Source organism: Ochotona princeps, chromosome 5 (assembly GCF_030435755.1).
Source record: "Ochotona princeps isolate mOchPri1 chromosome 5, mOchPri1.hap1, whole genome shotgun sequence".
Classification (NCBI taxonomy): Eukaryota; Metazoa; Chordata; class Mammalia; order Lagomorpha; family Ochotonidae; genus Ochotona; species Ochotona princeps.
In genome coordinates this window covers 34,534,970-34,557,460 of record NC_080836.1, presented here as the reverse complement: position 1 = coordinate 34,557,460, position 22,491 = coordinate 34,534,970, and the positions used below count along the sequence as shown (strand labels likewise).

At 41.6% G+C, this 22,491-nt stretch overlaps 2 protein-coding genes across 2 annotated transcripts in view; one reads left to right on the top strand and one right to left on the bottom strand.

Annotated features, from left to right (window-relative positions):
• The window catches only part of RIF1 (replication timing regulatory factor 1), a 260,403-nt gene that overhangs the window by 142,643 nt on the left and 95,269 nt on the right, over window positions 1–22,491 (bottom strand). The gene's annotated exons all lie outside the window — the stretch shown is intronic.
• NEB (nebulin) overlaps window positions 1–22,491 on the top strand; it is a 206,325-nt gene that overhangs the window by 158,453 nt on the left and 25,381 nt on the right. Inside the window, exons 115-135 of the mRNA XM_058664477.1 lie at window positions 37–147; window positions 2,445–2,549; window positions 3,374–3,478; window positions 3,579–3,683; window positions 5,260–5,364; window positions 5,866–5,970; window positions 7,285–7,389; window positions 8,330–8,434; window positions 10,448–10,552; window positions 11,272–11,376; window positions 11,711–11,818; window positions 14,205–14,309; window positions 15,769–15,873; window positions 16,137–16,241; window positions 16,937–17,041; window positions 17,128–17,238; window positions 18,008–18,118; window positions 18,330–18,431; window positions 18,543–18,647; window positions 20,640–20,750; window positions 21,961–22,065. Coding sequence (XP_058520460.1) covers window positions 37–147; window positions 2,445–2,549; window positions 3,374–3,478; window positions 3,579–3,683; window positions 5,260–5,364; window positions 5,866–5,970; window positions 7,285–7,389; window positions 8,330–8,434; window positions 10,448–10,552; window positions 11,272–11,376; window positions 11,711–11,818; window positions 14,205–14,309; window positions 15,769–15,873; window positions 16,137–16,241; window positions 16,937–17,041; window positions 17,128–17,238; window positions 18,008–18,118; window positions 18,330–18,431; window positions 18,543–18,647; window positions 20,640–20,750; window positions 21,961–22,065 — 2,229 coding nt within the window. The remainder of the gene's footprint in view (window positions 1–36; window positions 148–2,444; window positions 2,550–3,373; window positions 3,479–3,578; window positions 3,684–5,259; window positions 5,365–5,865; window positions 5,971–7,284; window positions 7,390–8,329; window positions 8,435–10,447; window positions 10,553–11,271; window positions 11,377–11,710; window positions 11,819–14,204; window positions 14,310–15,768; window positions 15,874–16,136; window positions 16,242–16,936; window positions 17,042–17,127; window positions 17,239–18,007; window positions 18,119–18,329; window positions 18,432–18,542; window positions 18,648–20,639; window positions 20,751–21,960; window positions 22,066–22,491) is intronic.

The window sequence follows — 22,491 nt, the reverse complement described above, 5'->3', positions numbered from 1 at the left end:
ATCAACTTGCATTTTTCTGTTTTTCTTTATTTCAAGTCTAACTACCTGTACACTGACAATGCCAGGAAGATGCGGGACAAATACCAAGTGGTGCTTGACACTCCAGAATACAGGAAAGTGCAAGAGCTGAAGACCCACCTGAGTGAGGTCAGTGGGCTCTGCTGTCTCTACGGGTAAATCCAGTTAATCAGTAGTAGCCGAATTACAGCAGTTCTCAGTTCCTCTCAGTGATCAGGTCTCAGGCTCCTGCAGCAGTGAAAGTCTGACTTCCTCTGGACTTCTAACTGAGCAGGGACCCCCAGCCCTCAGCAGGTCAACTGACCCCACTGTGTATCAGTTTCCTTATTCTAGTCCTGAGGTAAGGTGAGCAGATTTGTACTCACCCTTCCTGAGGAGAGCTTTCACATGATTTTGTTGGTCAGAAAATCTTTCTGTACAGGCTTTATGTATAGTGTCCAAATTGGATTTATTTCATGTTTTTCTCTCTTGGCAACCCTGACCATGGCAGTGACATTTGCTCTTGATGGCTTCCTGCTCTTTGCCCACACAGTAACATTTAAATGATGCCATTTCATTTTGTTGTCCTGCCTGGCAATATGGCTCTAGAATTACTGAAATTACTTATCTCTGATCTTTGGCTTACTTAAAATTTAACCTGGAAGAAACTAAGTTTTATTTAGATTATCTCCCTTTCAGTATTAACACTAAAAACAGCCAAAACAAGGCACACTTTAACTTGAACTGTATGTAATGTAGATTTTTTAAAACTGACATGTCTATATATCTATACATCTGTACATGTGTATGTATCTTATGTATCATATATTCAGCTGGTGTTTATATCCATTATTAGAATTTATTTAGAATTCAATTATTCTCTACAGTTTGCCTTATTATTCTAAATTCTCTCAGTATTTATTAGGGGACTACTGCTTTTCAAGCCCTTTGCCTAACCATTTACTGATGAGCTACTATATTCCAGGAGCTCCTAGCAAGGGAGAGGAAACAGACACTGGTAAATGATACTTAACAAGAATGATCAAGGCAGTCTAGATTCGAGGAGTTTTCCAGGCAGTTAAGGAGGAGAAGGACATTCTAAGTGGGTTGGCAGTGTGTGAAAATGGTTGTAACGACTTCAAATAGCACATGAGGGATGTGGATGAATTTGAAGAAATAAGACCATATCATAAAAAGTCCATAGGTGTTCATGATCTCAGGGCTGTTGAAAGCCAGTGAAGAGCTATTTCTAAGCATGATAGATCTGAACCTCAAGAAAATCTCCTCTCGGTTCTGTGAAATATGGGTGAACCATGTGGAGCTGTCACAGGCATCAGGAAGGTGGTTTAGAAGCTGAATCAGGAATGTGATGGTAAGAAAGGAGGAGGACCAGATATCAAGACTATCACAAAGTTATGAGCCCACAATTCAGGACCATTTCAATGTGGGAATAAACAAGGTGTCTTGTGAGACTCCCTCTCCCAAATTTTCTGTCCTGGGTGACAGCAAGATCAGGCAGTCATTTAGTAAAACAAAGACAATAGGAGCAGAAGCAGTTTTTTGCTAGAAATGGGAATAAAATAAGGAATTCCACATTGTAAAAATACTAAGAAATAAAATTTGGAGAAAATATTTCTCCTTCATTGAAGATGATGAATCCCTCACATTCAGAAAGTTGTTGAAAATTTGGGCTTAAAGTTCGGGACAGACACTGGATGTGTAGACTTAAAGTCTCCAGCCTCATAGTGATGATGGAGGCCATGGGTATAGATGAGGTTCCTCGGGGGCATGCAAATGCTGCAGAGGTCAACCCTTACTCCAGCTCCTAGCAAGCATGTTGGGCAGGACCATGGGAGGAGGTAGAGGGGTCCCTAGGAGGGATAGGAGGACAGAGTTCTCAGGAGTTACAGTGGTGAGTAGTTTCAGTTGCTAAAGAGAAATATTCTTGTATTTGGGCATCCTAACACTTTTGTTAGTCTTCATGAGAATGCTTTTGTTCAAGTGGCTAGCTGAAAGTCCAACTATGGTCTTGAGAAATTAATCTAGAACAGAAAAGAAGAAATATAAATCAACTTCGTTGAGAAGAGAGAGGAGGAGAGGGGCACATGAGCTGGAGGCAAGTGAAGATGTCATGAAGAGGTGTTGAACCTATCTGCAAATGAAGGCAGCGAGCTCATGATGCCTCAGGGAGCATAGCTGGAACAAGTTTCAAGGAAGGACCAGTGAGAACAGGACCACAAACAGTAGGAAAGTTGAGTCTTGAACAGACATCTTGCTTCGATGTAAAGATGAGAAAAGAGAGCTCAGGAAGAAACCAAATGGTTGGTTTATTGGGAAGAACCTGAGATTGTTGTGATGGGAGGGCCCCTGCGTTTTCCACAAGGAAGCACTAAGGCCATAAGCAGAGAATAGCCCATGTCAAGGAAGCTAATGTGTTTTCTGCCTAGCTCGTGTACAGAGCTTCTGGCAAGAAGCTGAAGTCCATCTTCACTTCAGTTCCTGACACTCCTGATCTTTTAAGAGCCAAGCGAGGCCAGAAGCTGCAGAGTCAGGTAAGAGTAAAGGCTCATAACCCTACCCCACTGCCATAACATGACAGTTCCAGGAGCCTGATCTCTCCTGGCAACAGCATGCGCTCACCCTTGGTGGTCCTTGTTCCTTGCTTCAGCTGCATGCTCATTAACATAACGACTCAAGCAGTGAGTCGCTGTTGTTGTTTAATAAAACATTTGTTGAATTTATTTGAAAGGCAGTGTGACGGAGAGATAGTTTTTCCATTGGCTGATTCACTCCTCAGATGGGTTGCCCTGCTGGGTCACAAACAGGGAGCTACATGGGAAGGGGAGCAGCTAGCACATGAATGGCACCCATATGCTGGCACTCATGGGTGGAGGATTAGCCAGTCATTGTGCCAGCCCCCCAAAATCACATTTTATGCAGTCAGAGAAAAATTAGGGGAGGGTTGAATGCCTATCAGAATATTCTTACACTTTTACTGGCATTCTTTATCGACTGGCTTTGGATTGGACCTAACTGGAACATGTTTGTGCTTTCAAATGCAAGACAAAGAAAAAATGAACAGAAATACATTTAGAAAAGACAAACCAATCAGGACTAGTAGATACTGCCTTTGCACTTAAGGTTTAGAAGTGAATACCATGGGGCTCGGCAGCGTGGCCTAGTGGCTAAGGTCCTCGCCTTGATCCCATATGGCCGCTGGTTCTAATCCCGGCAGCTCCACTTCCTCTCTGTCTCTCCTCCTCTCAGTATATCTGACTTTGTAATAAAAATGGAATAAATCTTAAAAAAAAAAAAAGAAGTGAATAGCATGCATTAAGTGCTTTATGACCTCTTACCCTGTTCTCTTATTATTCAGTATTTGTATGTTGAACTTGCCACCAAGGAAAGACCCCATCATCATGCTGGAAATCAGACCACAGCCTTAAAACATGCTAAAGATGTGAAGGACATGGTGAGCGAGGTAAGATGGGAATTCATATCCCTCTGCTAGAGTTGTGACTTGCTTGTGAATCCATAGGATGGAAGACTTCCTGAACTGAAATTTGTCTTTTATTTGATAGAAAAAATACAAGATTCAGTATGAAAAGATGAAGGACAAGTACACCCCGATTCCAGATACCCCAATCCTCATCAGGGCCAAGAATGCTTACTGGAACGCCAGTGATGTACGTATCCCTCCCGCTTCCTGCTTCTGTTGTGATAGGGAAAGCTGAAGTAGAAGTATGTAAGAAACAGGATAAGTCAGTCACATTCATGGCCCAAAGTCATGGGCCATAGTTTGAGTCAGGGACAAAAAAAACATAAACACAAAAAATACCAGTCAAGCAAAGTAACTACAAAAACATGGAGAGATGCTAGTAACCCTTTGTTCAGTTCTCTCCAGAGCAAAAGTATGACTCCTGTAATGCTTGGGTAGCATGTCCTAGGGATACCCAACAGTTAGTTTACTTTTCCATAGAACCATGGTCTGAGTTATCCAACATGAATTTGGATCTGGATGCTGTCACTTGCCTGCTGTGTGACTCCTGGATAACTGTCAGATTGTGGAATTGGAGATGAGAAACAGCAATTCAGTAAAATGAAACAAAATCATATGTATTTTTTTCTGGCAGATTTCTGCAGCTTTAGCTGAGCTCAAAATATTTGTTCCCTTTGCCAGTGACACCTGACTGTAGTTGAATGAGGAGGAACAGACTTTCATTTTTCATATAATGTGGTCAAAGACAAGACTGCCTGTTAACAGTACTGAGATTCTCTGTTATTAAGAATTAGTCAGCCCAGGTAGATACCTGGAATTATCAATTTTGAGTCTTAAGAGTCAGCTGCAAGTTTTCTGTACCCACTCCCAGGATCAGAACCCCCTATTTGAGTAAACACACTGGTGCTGGTCACTGGTTTCATGGTGCTCCGATGGTCAGTCCCATCCCTACAGTCTTACCAGTAGTAAATCTGATAACTCTAATCTTGACAAAAGTTCCACGTAGCAGGGTAGTATCTGGTATCAAACTCAGTAACTATCCCCATAGATTGAGCGAAGTGATTGTATCAGAGTATCCATCTAAAATTGAAAGTTTTGAAGTCCAAGACAAGACACTTGTCATTATGTATTTACTCCGATGACCGTAAAAGGAAAGAACTGCTGGAGGTTGAAACCAGGCAGCTCAGAGCAGTACCCATCTTGTACACAGTAAATCAATCTTCTATGACATTTTTAAGTTTGAGTCAGAACTGATTTAAAGTATCCCAGAGATAAGGATTGCAATGAAAGAGAAGTTCTGAATGACTTAGTGTAGAAGATATCTGAGTACCAGTAGTTGGAAGTGAAATCTTCCTTCCATTTCTGTATATGATACTATATTCACAGATTAGGGATACTAAGGTTATGTTTGTGTTTGGTCTTCCTTTTTAACTTTTGCTTTAGTTTTGCATATGTAGAAGCTTGTTATTTTAAGCATCCTGGGACTTATATAAAACTTACAAAGATAACAGTTTCCGTAAATCCTCCAGTTAGTTATCTCTACTGGTACCACCTTATGTTACATGGTACATATGTCATTGGTAATGAACTAAGTGAGCTGCATATTTTGATTTTCATTAGTTTTCCTGAAATATCCTGTTTCTCTTCTAAGATATGAGCTTTTTAATTTTAACGAGAAAAGACTCGAGAGATCAAGCTTAACAGAGCCCAATTATTTAATTTGGTGGTTTCTATAATGTGCAACATGCTTTTTCTATTTCCAGCTACGGTACAAGGAAACCTTTCAGAAGACCAAAGGGAAGTACCACACTGTGAAGGATGCCTTAGACATTGTTTATCATCGCAAAGTCACTGATGACATCAGTAAAGTATGTCACAAGATAGTCCTATTGTGTTAACCCTGTAACACACCCTCATTTTGAGGTAGTTTTTGAAGTTAGTGTGTTTCTTTGAGAGAGACAGACACAGACATCTCCAATCCATGAGCTCAGTGCCTAAATGCTCACATCAGTCAAGGCTAGGCTGGGCTGAATTGAGGAGCCAGGAACTCAATCCAGGTCTATTTCATGGGTTGCAAGAACCCAACAACCAGAGCCATTGGTGCTATTTCCTGGAGTCTACATGACTGAGCAGCTGCACTCAGCAGCCAGAGCCAGCCAGCGGATGCAGGCTCTCTGACGTAAGATGAGAGTGTCCTTACCTGATTCTTAACCACTGGGCTGAATGACCAGCTCCCCTGCACTGCAGCCCCTATTTTAAATCATGCTCATTTTTCTAAACTCTCCAGACTTTAACAGGTTTTGTTTACTGTTTGTTTTTACATTACTTCTGGGTATGATTTCATGGCTGTCTTTGCATTTTTACAACAGGTGAAATACAAGGAGAACTACATGAGACAGTTGGGAATCTGGAGGTCCATCCCTGATCGCCCAGAGCATTTCCACCACCGGGCGGTCACCGACGCCGTCAGTGATGTGAGTGCTGAAATCTTCCACTTCCACATGTACATTCACGCTTCCATGGGAGTTACGAAATCAGATACTGCACTAAATGGATGAAATGTCTGCATCGGGCCCGGCAGCGTGGCCTAGCGGCTAAAGTCCTCACCTTGAAAGCCCCGGGATCCCATATGGGCGCCGGTTCTAATCCCGGCAGCTCCGCTTCCCATCCAGCTCCCTGCTTGTGGCCTGGAAAAGCAGTCGAGGACGGCCCAATGCATTGGGACCCTGCACCCATGTGGGAGACCCGGAAGAGGTTCCAGGTTCCCGGCTTCGGATCGGCGTGCATCGGCCCATTGCGGCTCACTTGGGGAGTGAATCATCGGACGGAAGATCTTCCTCTCTGTCTCTCCTCCTCTGTGTATATCTGGCTGTAATAAAATGAAAAAAATCTTTAAAAAAAAAAAAAGAAAAGAAATGTCTGCATCCTAGATCTTTAGTAGGGACATTTAAATGATAAAAATCAATTGCTAAATGAGTGAATTTCAACTTGAGAGAGAGAAAATATATTCAAATTTATAAGCCTAAATTTTCTTCTAACTGAATGGTATTGTATTACGTGACTAGAAATGCTGCTATATTTCATCTAGGAATTAGCCTGTTTTTGATCTATTGAAGATACATGGTCATGAAACAATTACAAACCATGACAATGCTTTTAGAGTGAAACAACAGCTTCCTTTATGAAAATATAGCTACCATGTTTCTGGTATACTTTCTAGGAAAGTATGCATGTTGATTTGAATTGCTTTCACTTAGTATGAAAAATGAAAATTCTCATATACCGTGGCATAATTCACCATAAATGAGGAGAAATCAGTATTACTGAAAACTTGTGTGAGCAACCATTTTATATACTTTGTTTTTCCGTATCCCTCCATGGTTAGTTTCTATTTGCCCCGTGTGCGGAGATCCTAACACAATATTATTTGGAGACAGATTTTTTTTTTTTAGATTTATTTACTATTATTGGAAAGGCGGATATACAGAGTGGAGGAGAGACAGAGAGGAAGATCTTCATCCAATGGTTCACTCCCCAAGCGGCCACAACGGCTGGAGCTGAGCCAATACGAAGCCAGGAGCCAGGAGCTCTTCCGGGTCTCCCATGTGGGTGCAGGGTCCCAAGGCTTTGGACCATCCTTGACTGCTTTCCCAGGCCACAAGCAGAGAGCTGGATGGGAACCAGTGCCCATATGGGATCCCTGGGCTTGCAAGGCGAGGACTTTAACCACTATTGTATCGCTCCAGGTCCAGGAGACAGATTCTTAAACTGGTGTTCTTCTTTGCTAGGTGAAATACAAAGAAGACTTAACCTGGTTGAAAGGCATTGGTTGCTATGCCTATGATACACCTGACTTCACTCTGGCTGAAAAGAACAAGACTCTCTACAGCAAGGTACCCTTGGCTCTATCTGTTCAGTGTATACGTACACAGAGAACTGGAACTGGGGAAATAACATTCCTTATTCCCAACCCTCTATCTGAATGTCTTCGGTAGTAACTTTAACTACCGTCATTCATTTGAATTTGGTGAGAAATCATCTCAGCTCAATTTCTCATGGCCCTTCCTGAATTCCTTCCTTGTACTGTCTCTCCAGGAGATTTGCCCTGTTATGGCTGAAATAATAGCAAATATAACATAAGATAGTTTTAGGTACAAACAATATTTGACTTGAGGTGAATCACTTAGCTTTTATGGCTTCATTTCCCTATGTACAAAATAGAGCAGCTGAATTCACTTTCCTTTAAGCTACAAGGCTGAATGAAGTTAACTTTTTCTGGACAGTGTCAGATAGTACATCTTTGCCTCTTTATAGCCTATTAGTGCATATTCATTCTGGAACATGCTCTTTCTTTCCACTGCAACCCTTTAAAATGATCAAAACCAATTGCAGTTCATGGGGCTGTTCGGAAACAGCCAGTCAGCTGCAAAGGTGATAGCTCACTTTGGCTATAAAATATTATGATTGTCTGATTAACGACCAGAAAACTGTATTCTAATTAATGAGCTAAAGCAATAATCAAGTACACATGCAAAAAAATCTTGCAAGTAAAATAATAATCATAAAATATACAAAAAACATTAGATTTTTGTTCAACATAGAAAATGATTTTGTTTGACATCCATTCAATTACAGTATTTTTTACTATGCATTTCTGGCTCATTAGTAAGGTGCCCTGGCAAGTTTACCCTTTATTGCCTTGGAAACAATAAACACTCAGTAAATATTTGCTAGCTCTGTGAATGAATTACCACAATTATGATAAGACAAATAACATCTCATTCTTAAGATAATTACAATCTGCTATCAAGTAATCTGTTCTATTCTTTCTAGTATAAATATAAAGAGATATTTGAAAGGACAAAGTCAGACTTCAAGTACGTTGCTGACTGTCCAATCAACAGACATTTCAAATATGCAACTGAGTTGGTGAATGAGGTACGTACGAACTAATCCACTTGAACATATTAGGTTTATTAAGAAGCCCGTAGGATTATTTGATTACATCCAGTGCACAGAAGGACAGGAAAGCCACCCTAACAGTTCACCTAAGATGAAGATTGGGAAAAGATTCTAATAACAACATCTGATGGGCTCTGCCAAAACCATGAATGATAAGTCAAAGAACTGTATGTGGTGTGAAAGCCTGTAGTCAACTGTACGTCTGTTTGCACTGCCAAAGAACACCACAGCCCTGGGGTACCAACAGCAAGATGGTAAAAGATTCTGTTAGCTGTCATATGATGTCCCTTGAACAAAATCTTGCATGTTGTTGGGAACTGGAAGTCTAAGGCTAATTTAGAATTCCCCACCATGGCACCAACATGAGAGAGAGAGTGGCTAGTAGTGGGGACAGTAGTAAACTACCATTACTACTCCCATGGATACTGGTGCATTGAGAAATCTGGTTACACCCAAAATTTCCCTTTATATCCTATCCAGTCTTTCTTGTAGCCATCTTGACAATAATTGAAGTTACATCTAGTTTAAGATGACTGAAATAAGCGAGCTACAAATGTGTTTATGCCTGGATATTTTTATGATTAAAATGGCTGAATTTTGTATTTTCAGACTTTCCATGGGTTCCTAAAAGTTCAAAAATAATGTTAGAAGACTAGTAAAACATGTATAAAAACATCAGTGGTATAGTAAATATGACTTCTATGATTTGAAATAATTTTTAATTGATTTAGTTTTGTGTAGGTTTCTAGGCTGGAATCCTCTGAAGAAATCTGTCGGTAGTTTCAAGGAAGACAGTTTAATATGTTTTGTACTTATTTCACAAAGGATTTCCAGGTCTCCTTTGTAATCGAGTAAAGTCACAAGTTTTAGGAAACTACTGTTAGTTTTCTATGAATTTTGTAGCATCAGTTGAGCTTTTGGGTTCTCACAATCTTAGCAGTAATCTTGCAGCTGTCAGTATCTTATTTTAAGTGCAATGCAGGATGTCATCAGAACTAACAATGGCAATGGCATCCTAGGGACAGACAGAAAAATGTTCAGTGTCATGACTTGGCCCAATCTCTAGCTCCAACCTGTTCCCAGGACACCTTCCGTCTCTTGACTCTTCTTTGCTTCACTGTTTTTATTACCCTCGGGGTTTTCAGAACCCATTTCTAAAAATAATATGCCTCTGACTGTCTATGGAGTGTTTAGTTTGGTACATTTCTGCGTTGTTGTAAAGTTGTGCTCTTGTGATAACCTGATATGATGTTTGAGCAGAAAAAATACAGAGCTGATTATGAGCAGCGGAAAGATAAATACCACCTGGTAGTCGATGAGCCTAGACATCTGTTGGCTAAGACTGCAGGCGACCAGATCAGTCAGGTACTGTGAATGGGGCCGGCCAGTGGCCCAGGCAGAGCTGCACTCTGGTTTTCTCCTGAGGTGTCGTCCGTCTGCTGCAAGGATGTCATAGGTCCTACCTATGATATTGACCTGTCCTGTTTCCAAGTATTTGTCTAGCCACCCAAAGAGCCGGTGAGCTATTTGAGTGTGCCACTCCATGCTCTGTGTCCTCACTGTGCTGTGGTGAAGAGAAAAAGAAAAAGCTGGGGTTTCCCACCAGGTGTTCTCCTAGAGAATTTGATTGTTTTGTTTCTGCAACTCGTTTTGCCATTTAAAATAATGAAAGGAGACAAGATGAAACTCCTAACTATACTTTTCTTGTCCAACAGTACTTTTTTCTTCAAAAACCACGTTGGTGGTCATCTAAGCAGGCCTAATTGTTTGATTTCCAATTCATAAGGATTGTGGTGAACTGCAAATGGTGCAGCCAGGTCTGCATGGCAGCATCACGTACTCAGTGTCTTCCTTCACCCAACATACACACGTGAGCACATAAAGTGTGTCTGCCTCCATCTCTTCACTCAGAGGTGATGGCAATGTAGAGCCATGTTTTTTATGTCTTTATAAGTCTCTCTTGTGCTTCACTGCTCTTTGCATGGACAGAGAAAATATAAATCTAGTGCCAAGATGCTTCTGAAACAAGGATGTAATGAAATTCTGCGTCCAGATATGTTGACTGCCCTCTACAATACATACATGTGGAGTCAGGTAATGTCCGGTGGGGTGTGAAGAAGGACGCTTAGAAGTCTTGGGGGCCTTCCCTTCTCTGCTTTCTTCGATTTCCTCTCCCTGCTCCATGCCCATGCTGGCTTCACATGCTAAAGCTGCATAGATACTCATTCCTAGTAAGTGAACTCTCAGAAGGCAGATGTGTAACCATCTGATAGCTGTGCATGGAATTTGCTGTGCTTTCTGTATCTGCTCTGCTTGAAACAGCTTATGTGCATTGAAAACAAATGTGATTTGGAAATTATAAAAGCAAATACATTTTTATATGAGAAATACTTCAACACTATGTACACTCATTTTCATTTTTCATCTGTTTCATCTTTGAGATGGAAAAATACCTGAAAAGATCATACATATTCAATGCAACATATTAAGACTAGAATAGTATTTATCAGAGTCTAGAAAAAAAAGGCCCTGGTCTAGCTCTGATATTCACTCTAAGTGTGTCCCTGGCTTCATCTTGTAAACCTCAAGGCCTCACTTTATTTCCATATATATATAAATGTATTGGAAAATAGTAGTCTGTCATTCCATTACACTGTTGGTTTCACATACAAATTTTTAGTAAACGTTTTTCATCTATGGCTTAAAGATAAAAAGCTACCATTACACTTTTGTTGTTTCAAGAGAAAAATCAGCTTCCTGAACAGCTTTTATTCTTCTTACAACTAACTGGTTCTTCTTTCCCACAACTTTAGATTAAATATAGGAAAAAATATGAAAAATCAAAGGACAAATTCACCTCCATTGTGGATACTCCGGAACACCTGCGTACTACAAAAGTCAACAAACAAATCAGTGACGTAAGTACAAGAAACACTAAGCAGATTCCCTAATTCCGGGGACACTTTAGATGATGATCATGTCTGGAGACGGCTACCATTAAATGAAGAGGGGAGGCAGGGATGCTAAGTGTCCTAGGCACGGGAATCTTTCACAATCAAGAATTCTTCCAATCGAAGTGGCAGACATGCTGGTTGAGAAACATGGAGACTTGATGGGGCGCAAACAAGTACCCGTTTAGTTTACAGAATTCTTTCTCCCTTCTATTCACACACAAGTAATGTTCGCATTTATATTTTCACATTATAAATTCAGAAATGTAAGTGTATCTTTCTGCTCTTTAATATCCTCCAGATACTTTACAAATTAGAATACAACAGGGCCAAACCCCGAGGCTACACCACAATCCATGACACGCCCATGCTGCTGCACGTCCGCAAGGTCAAAGATGAAGTCAGTGATGTAAGTACCAGATGGATTCTCCATCCCTCTCCACGGCCTCTTCCCAGAGGGCTAAAACAACCCTGGTTCAGTTTCTTCCTCCTGTACAACCACCACCTGGACACTTATTAAGACCACAACCATCTATTTCATTTGGGATTCTGAGTTGGTTTGGCACAACTAAGGTTCAACTCCTTGTGCTGCTGACAGATGGCTGAGGCTTGGCAGGGCAAAGATACCCAAGGTGGTTGGCAGCTGGTGATGGCAGTGTGCAGGGAGTTGCGCCTGTTGTAAACCCTTCAGCCTTACTATAACAGAAGACCTGTAAGACAGCAATTTGTAAAAGAATGAGATTGATGTAGCACCTAAGATTCTGGTGATTGGAAGAAGTTCCAAATAGCATGGCTTCTGGTTAACACACACACACACACACACGGCAGATGGTGTCGCATGGTACAAGGATATTCCGTGTATGTGGGGAGTGGTCATTGCAAGAAAGGAAGCAAGACACGCAGAGGGCCCAAACTTACTCTTCCATGACAACACACTCCCACGAGGCTCTACCCACTCCTGAAAGATTTGACCCACTCTCTAAGACCAGAGACCAGCAACAATCCCTACACCACAGCAGGGGTGACACTGAACTCCACTAAGCATACCTCTTAAAGGTCCCACCACCTTTCAATGTTGTTACATTGGAGAATGATACCTCAGCATGAGTTTTGGTGAACAACTATAGCACCTTCCATGCGACCTGGATGTTTTACAACACTACAGCTGACTCCTAAGCTTGAGGAGTTTAAACTTCCAGGTCGGTTAAGAGACACTCTAGAGATGGCATGGCATCATGTCTGCCAATTTTTTTGCTACTTTTTTTGTATTTCTATTATTTTTCATGAAACAGTTTTGTAGGTGTAGGGAATTCCTCTCTCTGCCTTTCCCTTCCTGTTCTCTTCCCCACCAGTATTTTCTCCCACATTATTACAATAGTGTAGTCCTTTGGCAAATGTAAAGTAAGCTACAACCCCAAATGTTTGCCTAATTTTACACACCCAGATTCAAGGGGTGAAAAGATTCACAGCTCCTCTGGATAAATAAATCATAAGAGAAGGTTGCAGAAAACCATGTGAAATGGAGGTATGGTTGAGGCCATTCTGGAACTTGCTTTTTAGACTCAGTAAGCTTTTATTTTGACTAAGGAGCCTGGTGTGTATTATATTCTAATATAAATTGTACTCCTAAATTTTCAGTGTATGGCTTGATTCTGTGGTTGAAAATAATCACCATTTTGGTTAACAACAGCAACAAGGACATGCTCAATGTTTTAAAGAATACTGAGGCTATGTGAGTGCTGGTAATGGAGTAGCAAAGGCAACTCTGGAATGACCCATATCTATTCCAAAGCCGTGACTGTGCCTAATGCTCAGGAACTCTCAGTGAGATTAGAAAATGTGTTTATATTGTTGACAATTGAGTCTCCATGAAAAAAAAAAAAAGGAATATACTTGGTGCCTGGTTAGAAAGGCAGAAATGCATATATCATTGTAGACATGAAAAATGTGAAAAGTTTGGCACTATACACACTTAACAGCAGCCATGTCTCATGTAGATCCCTTATGTGGAGCAGTCCATTCTTGACAGTGTGGAAAAATGAAGCATTTCTACATCCATTTCCCCAAACTTACAAGTGATAAGAATATCCTGCATTGCTGGTGAGAAATAGGAATGTCTAGGCATTTCCCTTAAAGATACTGATGACTAATGCAGTAAATTCAGTCTTACCATAAACCCTGGAAATTGACTCTTAGGAGTAGCTTATTCTCCCTTGCTGGGGCTTCCTTAGCGTACTCTTAACTTTGGGCATCCAGGGGCTGAGCCTTCCTGGGTTCCTCTTGCCCAAACCAACAACCACCACAACCTCTAGTAGTGACAGTAGTGAGCACTCACTGTCTGATTCATCAAATACTTACTTGGTTTGCATGTGCCTGACACTATAGAATTGAGATGATGAACAGCACACAATATTTACACTTGAAGGACTTTTGCATAATGGAAAGAAGGCAGCCAAATGAATAATTCCAACATGACATGGACAGCTAGAACTGTGCAGTGTAGGAGAGCAAGATGTTCTGATTTGCGGAAGGAAAATCTACATGCATGGATAGCTACCCAATTACTGATGCTCGGGGTGAGGAATCCTAAAGCTGGGGACATAACTGGTGTTTCCCTGGGGGAGTAGGTATTAAGATCTGAAGGGGGTAGGTGCCTGGTTGTATAGCTGCATCCTTCATTCACAACAGCTTTTCCAAAAGTCTGTTGTGCGCTACAGTCAGTTTAATATCTTGGCTTTGAAATAATTCAGCGCACTGCTATAAAAAATTAACTTGCTGCCTGTTTCCTCCCACAGCTGAAATACAAAGAAGTTTACCAAAGAAATAAATCTAACTGCACAATTAAGCCAGATGCTGTTCATATCAAAGCAGCCAAGGACGCCTACAAAGTCAACACGAATGTGAGTTCCGGGAACTTATCCAAACCGGAGAGGGAGTTGTCAGCCTCGGCAGCACATGTGGCCTCCTCTGGCATTCCCTCAGTGACTGGGCTCTTGGTGTGACTCAGAGCCCATGGGCTGGCCCCAGAGGCACAAGTGATGAGATCTGCCAGAGTTAAACACTCCTGGGAGTCTCACAAAGGGACCTGAGGGAACAGCAAGGAAGGCTTCACTCCGTGCAACTGCTGCTGCAGCCTTCCTGAGAAATAGGACAAGGGTCCACTTTTGGAAAGTGCCTGAGCAACCTTTACTCTCTTCTTGTGTCCCTTTCCTGCACCAAACTCTAGTACCAGCTTCTCCTGAAGGAGAAAACATGGGAGCTGCTTGGGTCTCCCTGCCCTCAAATATTCCTGGCACTGACTTGTTCCTGTGGGTGGGGCAGCTTCTAGCCACAACCTGGGAAACAGTAGTGAGTGCTGACTTTTTGAAAATATGCAGATGGTTTTATAATGAAATCCTTAGTAGAACCCACCTGGTGTCCACAAATGCTAGAGAACATGTTTATCAGAGCCAGCCAATTGTAGGAGTTGGCAGGTAGCTTGCAGGTGTCCTGAGCACGGGTTGAGGGAAAGAGGAATAGATGAGGGGGAATGCAAATGCAGGAAAATGCACATTGCAGAAACCAGTTAAGTGGTGGCTCTGTAGGTGTTCACTTTAATATTTTTGTAATGTTTGAACATTTCCACAAAAAAAATTCCCCCCAAAATTACTCCTAAAAGTATGTATATCTTACTAGTTATAAGTTATACCTGAAATTTTAAAAAGAAAAAAGTATAAGAAATATGCCCGATGGTAATGGGCCCTGTCCACATATGTACAAATTAAATTACACAGACCTCTCTGGCTTAGACTTAATCCAGTGTAGCCAGCTGTTTAATTTAAGAAGCATACAAGTACCTGTGAAGTCAGGTGCTTGGGTTTGAATCCCAGCTCTACCATTTACTGTCTGTCTGAATCCCATGAGGTAGTTCCTCAACTATATTTAATGGAAGGGCTATAAAGATCTAGTGAGCTAATATGAAATTTTAAATTTAACCTATAATTTTTAAAGCACTTAGAGAGCATTTTTTCTAGGTACTTTTCTGGGTTTTTTTGGAAACAGATGTATACCTGAATTTAGTTACAAATTAAAAGTACTTGATTCTGAAGGTGACTGGGCTTGACTGGAAGAACTGGAGAACTTCAGGAATCGTCTCATGACTCTCATAGTTTTAATCCTTACTTCAGGACCAAAACATCCCAAGTGGTAATCACAGAATGGCTAGCGACCTAAATTGTACAAAAACTAACTGGGATGCTCTCTCTTACATTAAGAACCCTGATTTGTGATGTATCTAAAACATGAGTCTCTCAGGGCTACGTGTGTGTATGGATTGAGCCTACTGAGTGAAGCCATCTCTTTCTATCTTGTTAAAAACAGTTGGACTACAAAAAGCAGTATGAAGCCAACAAAGCCTACTGGAAGTGGACTCCGGACCGGCCGGACTTCATCCAGGCTGCCAAGTCATCCCTGCAGCAAAGTGATGTATGACTGAATCCCCCTGGCCATTCACCCCAACATTTGCAATCCAGAGAGCAGAGGAGGGTTGGGGGTAGTGAAAGGCCAGCTCACAAGGCAACCCTGGCCTTGGTGCCCCGCATGTAGCGAGGGCCAGCAAACCTCTTGCCCCTTCTGGGAGCAAGTCCTTCTTGGCTCCTTCAGAAGAGTCCCTGAGGATGCAGTGCAAACGTCCAGCTTCCTCCTGGGCTGGTGACACTTACCCTGTTCTGCTGCCTTTCTTCTGTTAGTTTGAATACAAGCTGGACCGAGAGTTCCTCAAGGGTTGCAAGCTTTCTGTCACTGATGATAAAGACATGGTGCTGGCTCTCAAGAATTCGATCATAGAAAGTGATGTAAGTCTCCAGTCCCTTCCATAATGCCTCACATCACTCTAGATGACATGTGACTATGTCCCTGGGAGCACCCAAGAAAGAACAGAGGTGGGCTGTTTCTATAGGGTCTTAAGAATAGGTCCTGAAATATGGCCTTTCCCCAAGGGTCACCGGTGTCCTGGCCCAGCAGGACGGCAGCTGTGCAATGGCCACTAACTTCAGGTGGCAGCTCTTAATTGTACACCTATACAGTCTCAGGACAGCTGGGCTGAACCACAGCTCAATCTAGGTCTTCCAGATGAGTGGCAGGGACCCAACTCTTTGAGCCATCATATGCTTCCGCCTAGGATGTGCCTTGACAGGAAGCTGGAGTTAGAAGCCAGGCTGGCAGGCATTTGGCATCTTTTAATTCCATTTTCCATCAATTTTTTGAGGGAGCTGTGTATGGTGGTTTCCTCATTTGTAAAGGAGAATTAGAAGACAACCAATGACATAACTGGGAATGTTCTGAATGAAATCTATTTAAAAAAATCCATGCTAAGAATTGAGAAAAAATTGAATTGAGGAAAAATATGCCATTTGAATATTTCCCAAGACTTCCAAGGGTCAAATCTTTTACTGAGTTACTGATGGTTCTGGTCTGTCAATTACAACTTAATAAATATATGCAGGATACCCAGATGAGCTAACAAACTAAATACTGTTCATTTCTTCAGCTGAAATACAAAGAGAAGCACATCAAGGAAAGAGGAAGTTGCCATGCGGTTCCCGACACTCCTCAGATCCTTCTGGCAAAGACTGTCAGCAACCTGGTGTCTGAGGTAACGCTGGAGCAGCCCGTCTGTGCTCCCATCTCAGGCTCATGCCCAGACAGGTACCCTAACCACCTCTCTGTGGGTTCCTGCAGAACAAGTACAAGGACCACGTCAAGAAGCACTTGGCCCAGGGCTCATACACAACACTTCCTGAGACCCGGGATACTGTTCACGTCAAGAAAGTGACCAAGCACGTCAGTGACGTAAGTGGCCATGACCGCCTGGCAGCACCACCTGCCTTTCTGCTTACAAGGGCTGCTTCTTTGTAATTTCACTCATGGCAAAGAGAGCCCAGTATTGATTGGCTTTTCCTGTATGGCATTTGTAGATTCTGCACAGGACTTGTTACTACTGTTTCTGATTAAGAAGCATTTCTGATTAAGGTGGCCTCTCTATCATTAAGCCACTATGGAGTTTTAAAGAGGCCTCAGTATTCTCTGCTTACTATGTCCCTATCAATAACACAATAATCCTGACAGAGGTGGAGTATCCCTTATCCAAAATGCTTGGGACCACAAATGTTACAAACTTCAGGTTTCTCCATATTTTGGAACATTTGCATATACATAATGATACATTGGGACTGGCACTCAAGTCTAAACATGAAATTCACTTAAGTTTCAAATACACTCTATACATACAACACGAAGGCCATTTTGTACAGTATTTTCAGCCAAAGCATTTTGACGGCATCTTATCAGAGGAAGTCAGATACAGAATTTGTTAATTGTGGTGTCTTGCTAATGCTGAAGATCCTTTGAACTTTGGAGCATTTAAGATTTTCACATTAGGGGTGCTCTCAGTTTGTATCATGAGTCCCATTTGGTTCCCTACTTCTCAAAAAGGAACAAACAGCCCCAGATTGATGCCAAAAGGGGCAGTCACTATTTTCTTGGGAATCTCTTCACAGTTCAAGTGAATGGATGTCTGTTTCCAACTTCTCTGCTCATGTACATAATTCTCTGTTTTTAGACAAATTACAAAAAGAAGTTTGTCAAGGACAAAGGGAAATCCAACTACTCCATCATGCAGGAGCCGCCAGAGGTGAAACACGCTATGGAAGTGGCCAAGAAGCAGAGTGATGTACGTGGTCCTCTCCACAGCCCCGAGGGCCCACTTGAGCCATGGATTCCTCGCTGGTGCATGTCTTGGTCCAGCATGAGTTCATCCTAATTTCCACAATTGGTAGTTTTAAATATGTATTGGCGAAAATGGAAAATAAAAATGTTTTGCATGCTTAATGAAGACTTTTGGACAGTGTATCTCACAGAAGCCTTTTCTTCTCTAAATAAAGGTGGCTTACAAGAAGGATGCCAAAGAAAACCTACATTACACCACAGTGGCTGACCGGCCAGACATTAAGAAGGCCACACAGGCAGCCAAACAGGCCAGTGAGGTAAGGGAAGAGTGTGGTTAAAATATATTCCCAGTGCCAAAGCCACTGCCCATAATGAGGACAAGGCACTCTTCACAAATATGTCACTCACTCTGGTTCCCTTTGATTCAGGTGGAGTACAGAGCTAAGCACCGCAAGGAAGGCAGCCATGGGCTGAGCATGCTCGGTCGCCCAGACATTGAAATGGCCAAGAAGGCAGCCAGGCTGAGCAGCCAGGTAACGTAGATTGGCAAGCAGCGAAAATTCTGCAGAGGAAGTAATTCCTCGAATGAAGTGCTGGGTCTTGAGCAGCACTGTAGAAATCTTAAAAGTTACATCATGGAAATTGTACTGAGGACCTTGGAGCTCTTTCTCATTCTGTGTTCTTCCATGATGGTCATGCATTTAGGCATCTGTGTGCTTAACTCTCATGATGTGAGAAAAGCATCTGCTTATCTGCTCCTCTGGGAGCCCTTACCATCTATACTCACATCACCTGTGGGAGTCATGAAATTCCAACTTCCAGAACCAAGCAGGTGAAATTTAATCCTTTGTAACATGTTAAACTTGAATGCCTGGACTAGGAACCATGCATGAGCAGATGTCTTCACATCGCAGGCCCATGGATGATTGACTACAATTTGGTGGAACAAATGTTTCATCAAGGTATGCCAGGGTGCTGAGGGAAAAATATTCTAGATGATGTCTCACAAGTGGTACTAAGGAGGCTTTGCAGACATTGCCCAAACCACACTGCCACATTACCTGGCTCCTCTGTGAGACCAATTCGATAGAACACCTTCAAGTTATGACAAGTTTTCAAACTTTGGTCAGACTCCATGAGCTACCACCAGAAATAAAGGTTTTGGTCCTAGAGGACTTAAGCTAAAGAATACATTTTCTAGTCAGCCTTAGAGATCCCATCTTTATCACCTGCTTTTGGGTTCCAACAGCAGCCCACACCTCTTAGCAACCATGTTACTTCATTGTGCTTTCCTGTTCTGCGGTGTGGTGGTTCTGTTTGTGCCCATCTGTCTTAGTGCACCTGCCTTACTATGTATGGTCTGGCATTATTGTTTTCCTCTGCATTTCCACGATGAATGTATTCGAGGTAACTATGTTTCTCCGTGGCAGGTGTCTTTTGTTTGCATTTGAGTGGTCTGGTTATGTCAGGTTGTGGGGGATGGAGTACAGTGAAGAAGCATGTGGGGTATTGATTCAGAATTGGATTCTGATGACTAACTTTGGAGGACTGAGTTTGCTATCACCAGTAACAAGAACCTCTAGATTTCCCCCAGATCTAATGTTGCCCTTTTGGCTGGCCAGCATCCAAACATAACTCATTTTTCCTTCCTCCTAGTGTGAATAACTAGTACAACTATTTATGGTCTTTACTTGACAAAGGTGTAGGTTTTTTCAATAAGAAAATGTCTCTGTCACTACCAATTGATCAGATGGATTCTTACATGCATATCATCTTTAAATATTTTACCTCAGTGTAATGACTACCTTCCTTTCATTCAAGCAAAGCATATCAGTGAAGTAATCAGTACTACCAGGTACTGTGCTTATTTTCAAAATCAGTTATTTAATCCTTTTCCTATCTTAAGGGACATTTAAACATCTTTCTCATTCTGTAGTATGTAATGTTTTTCTTCAAATCTAGAATTGAACTGGAGCCACTAATCTCCGATTGTGTGTGGGGTTTTTTTTTCCCCCCAATTCTGGATCATGTCAATTTCTGACCAAGTTAAAAAATTTTAAGTGATACAGAGCAAAACTTCTATCTTGAAACAATCATGGATTCTCCAAATTTCAACAGATTCCTTACTTCTCAACTATGTTGATTACTTACAGTTTCTCTTTGAATTCCTTACAGTAGATCTCTAAGGTTTTGGGTTTTGCTAATTCAGAGGGGTCCAGTGTTCTGAATCAGCATATTAAATCACTTCTTTGAATTTTGCCTGAAGCATTTTCTTTGCCTTAGAAACAGAGGCTTGTTTTTCATGCTTTTGGGATAATACAAAATGAACGACATCAATACTGTCACTTGATCATATATTCTTGATATTTCCCCATAATTATTCTCAGAAATGCTCCCTTCTATTCTTAAAAATGTCCCCATTTAGGTAACAAATTTACACAGCCACTTTACAAACACTGAGACTTCATATTCACATATTCAAATTGGTGTTCAGGAATAATCAAGATGTTTATTTTTCCTGTTAGGTTAAATACCGGGAAAATTTTGACAAAGAGAAGGGAAAGACGACAAAATACAATCCAAAAGACAGCCAGCTCTATAAGACCATGAAAGATGCTAATAATCTTGCAAGTGAGGTATGTTTTAATTCTCTTAAACTGGTGTAAAATATCTGATATCTGTCACTTTAAGTGTATAATTCACTATCAACTACATTCACAATGTTCAACTATTACTGCTACTTCTAAAACTTTATCACCTGACACATAGCATATGTAAGCATTAAGCAGGAGTGCTTCTCTTACTCTCAAGATAACTTTTTTCATTTTTAAAGGTGTTTTAATTTTTTAATTGGGATAGCAGATTTATAGAGAGAAGCAGAAAGATCTATCTACTGGTTCATTCCCAAAGTGGCCACAATGCCAGAGCTGAGCGTTTCTGGAGCCAGGAGCTTCTTTTGAGTTTCCTACATGAATGCAGGGTCCCAAAGCTTTAGGCATCCTCTGCTACATTGCCGGGTCATAAACATGGAGCTGGATGAAAAGTGGAGCAGATGGAACACAGACCAGCGCCCACATGGGAGATCCGGTGGTTGCAAGGCAAAGATTTAGCCACTAGGCCATAACTCCTGGCCCTCAAATCAGAAGGGGAGCAGCTGGGATGTGACCAGTGCCCAAATGGGATGCTGGACATGCAGGCAGTTGGCTTAACACACTGTACCATAACATCAGTCTCAGATAATTTTTTTCCAAGTTTTAAAATTATTTGTTCTTATTTGAAAGTCAGATTGAGAGAGATAGAAATGCTCTCCACCCTCTAGTTTGTTTCCCAAATGGCTGTAACGGCCAGAGCTCAGCTGATCTGAGTGTCCAGTTCTCTCACCTGGGCACTGGGTCCTAAGGCTTTGGTTCATCCTCCACTGCCTTCCCAGGCTACAAGCAGGGAGCTGGATGGGAAGCAGAGCAGCTGGGACATGAACTGGCATGCATATGGGATCCTGGAGCTTGAAGGCACAGGATTGGCCTGTTGCCCAGATAATTTCTAATTACTTTTGACTATGAATGTACTTAGAGATTCTTAGCATTTATCTTATTTCACTTAGTGTTTTCAAGGTTCATCTACATCGCAGTGTCTGAAACATGTTTTGTGTCTACAAACACTCCATTGCATGTATATGTCATACATATACAGCGTGTTTTAACCGATTCATCATTTGACTGCTACGTTGTCTTAATGCCTCTGAGTAAGGCACTGTTTCCTATCACCATCTAGAGCACAGAAGGATACACGATTATGATTTCCACTTCCTTTGCATGTGATTTGCATTTTTCTCTGCTTTTCACATAGGTAAAATATAAGGCTGACTTGAAGAAGCTTCACAAACCTGTGACTGACATGAAGGAATCTCTGATAATGAATCATGTCCTGAACACAAGCCAGCTCGCCAGTTCTGTAAGCTCCCTCATTGGCTCCAGTTGGTCCACACGTTTGCATTTCAGTTCTACCTGAGCTCACACCCCTCTCCTCTGCGACTGACACACTAGACTGACAACAAAGCTCTTCCATTGTTTCAGTGTATTCTTGTGCATTACATGAATTTCCCAATCCTCTACTGACGGTAACACGGCTTGGGATTAAAAGAAAGCCTGATTTTTAGAATATTTAAACGTTTTCAATTAACATTCCCTCTCCTTCTGAGGACATAGAACTACCCTCACTCACAGCACCTACTTGGAACCAGCCTATCACCGGTGTGCCTACAGATCTGCTATTAACTGGCAATACTGAAACTGAAACTCCATCTTGTAAAACTTAACTCTTAATCCTTGCTAATCCTACTGTGATCTTCATGCTGCTGCTGCAAAAACTCTGTAATCT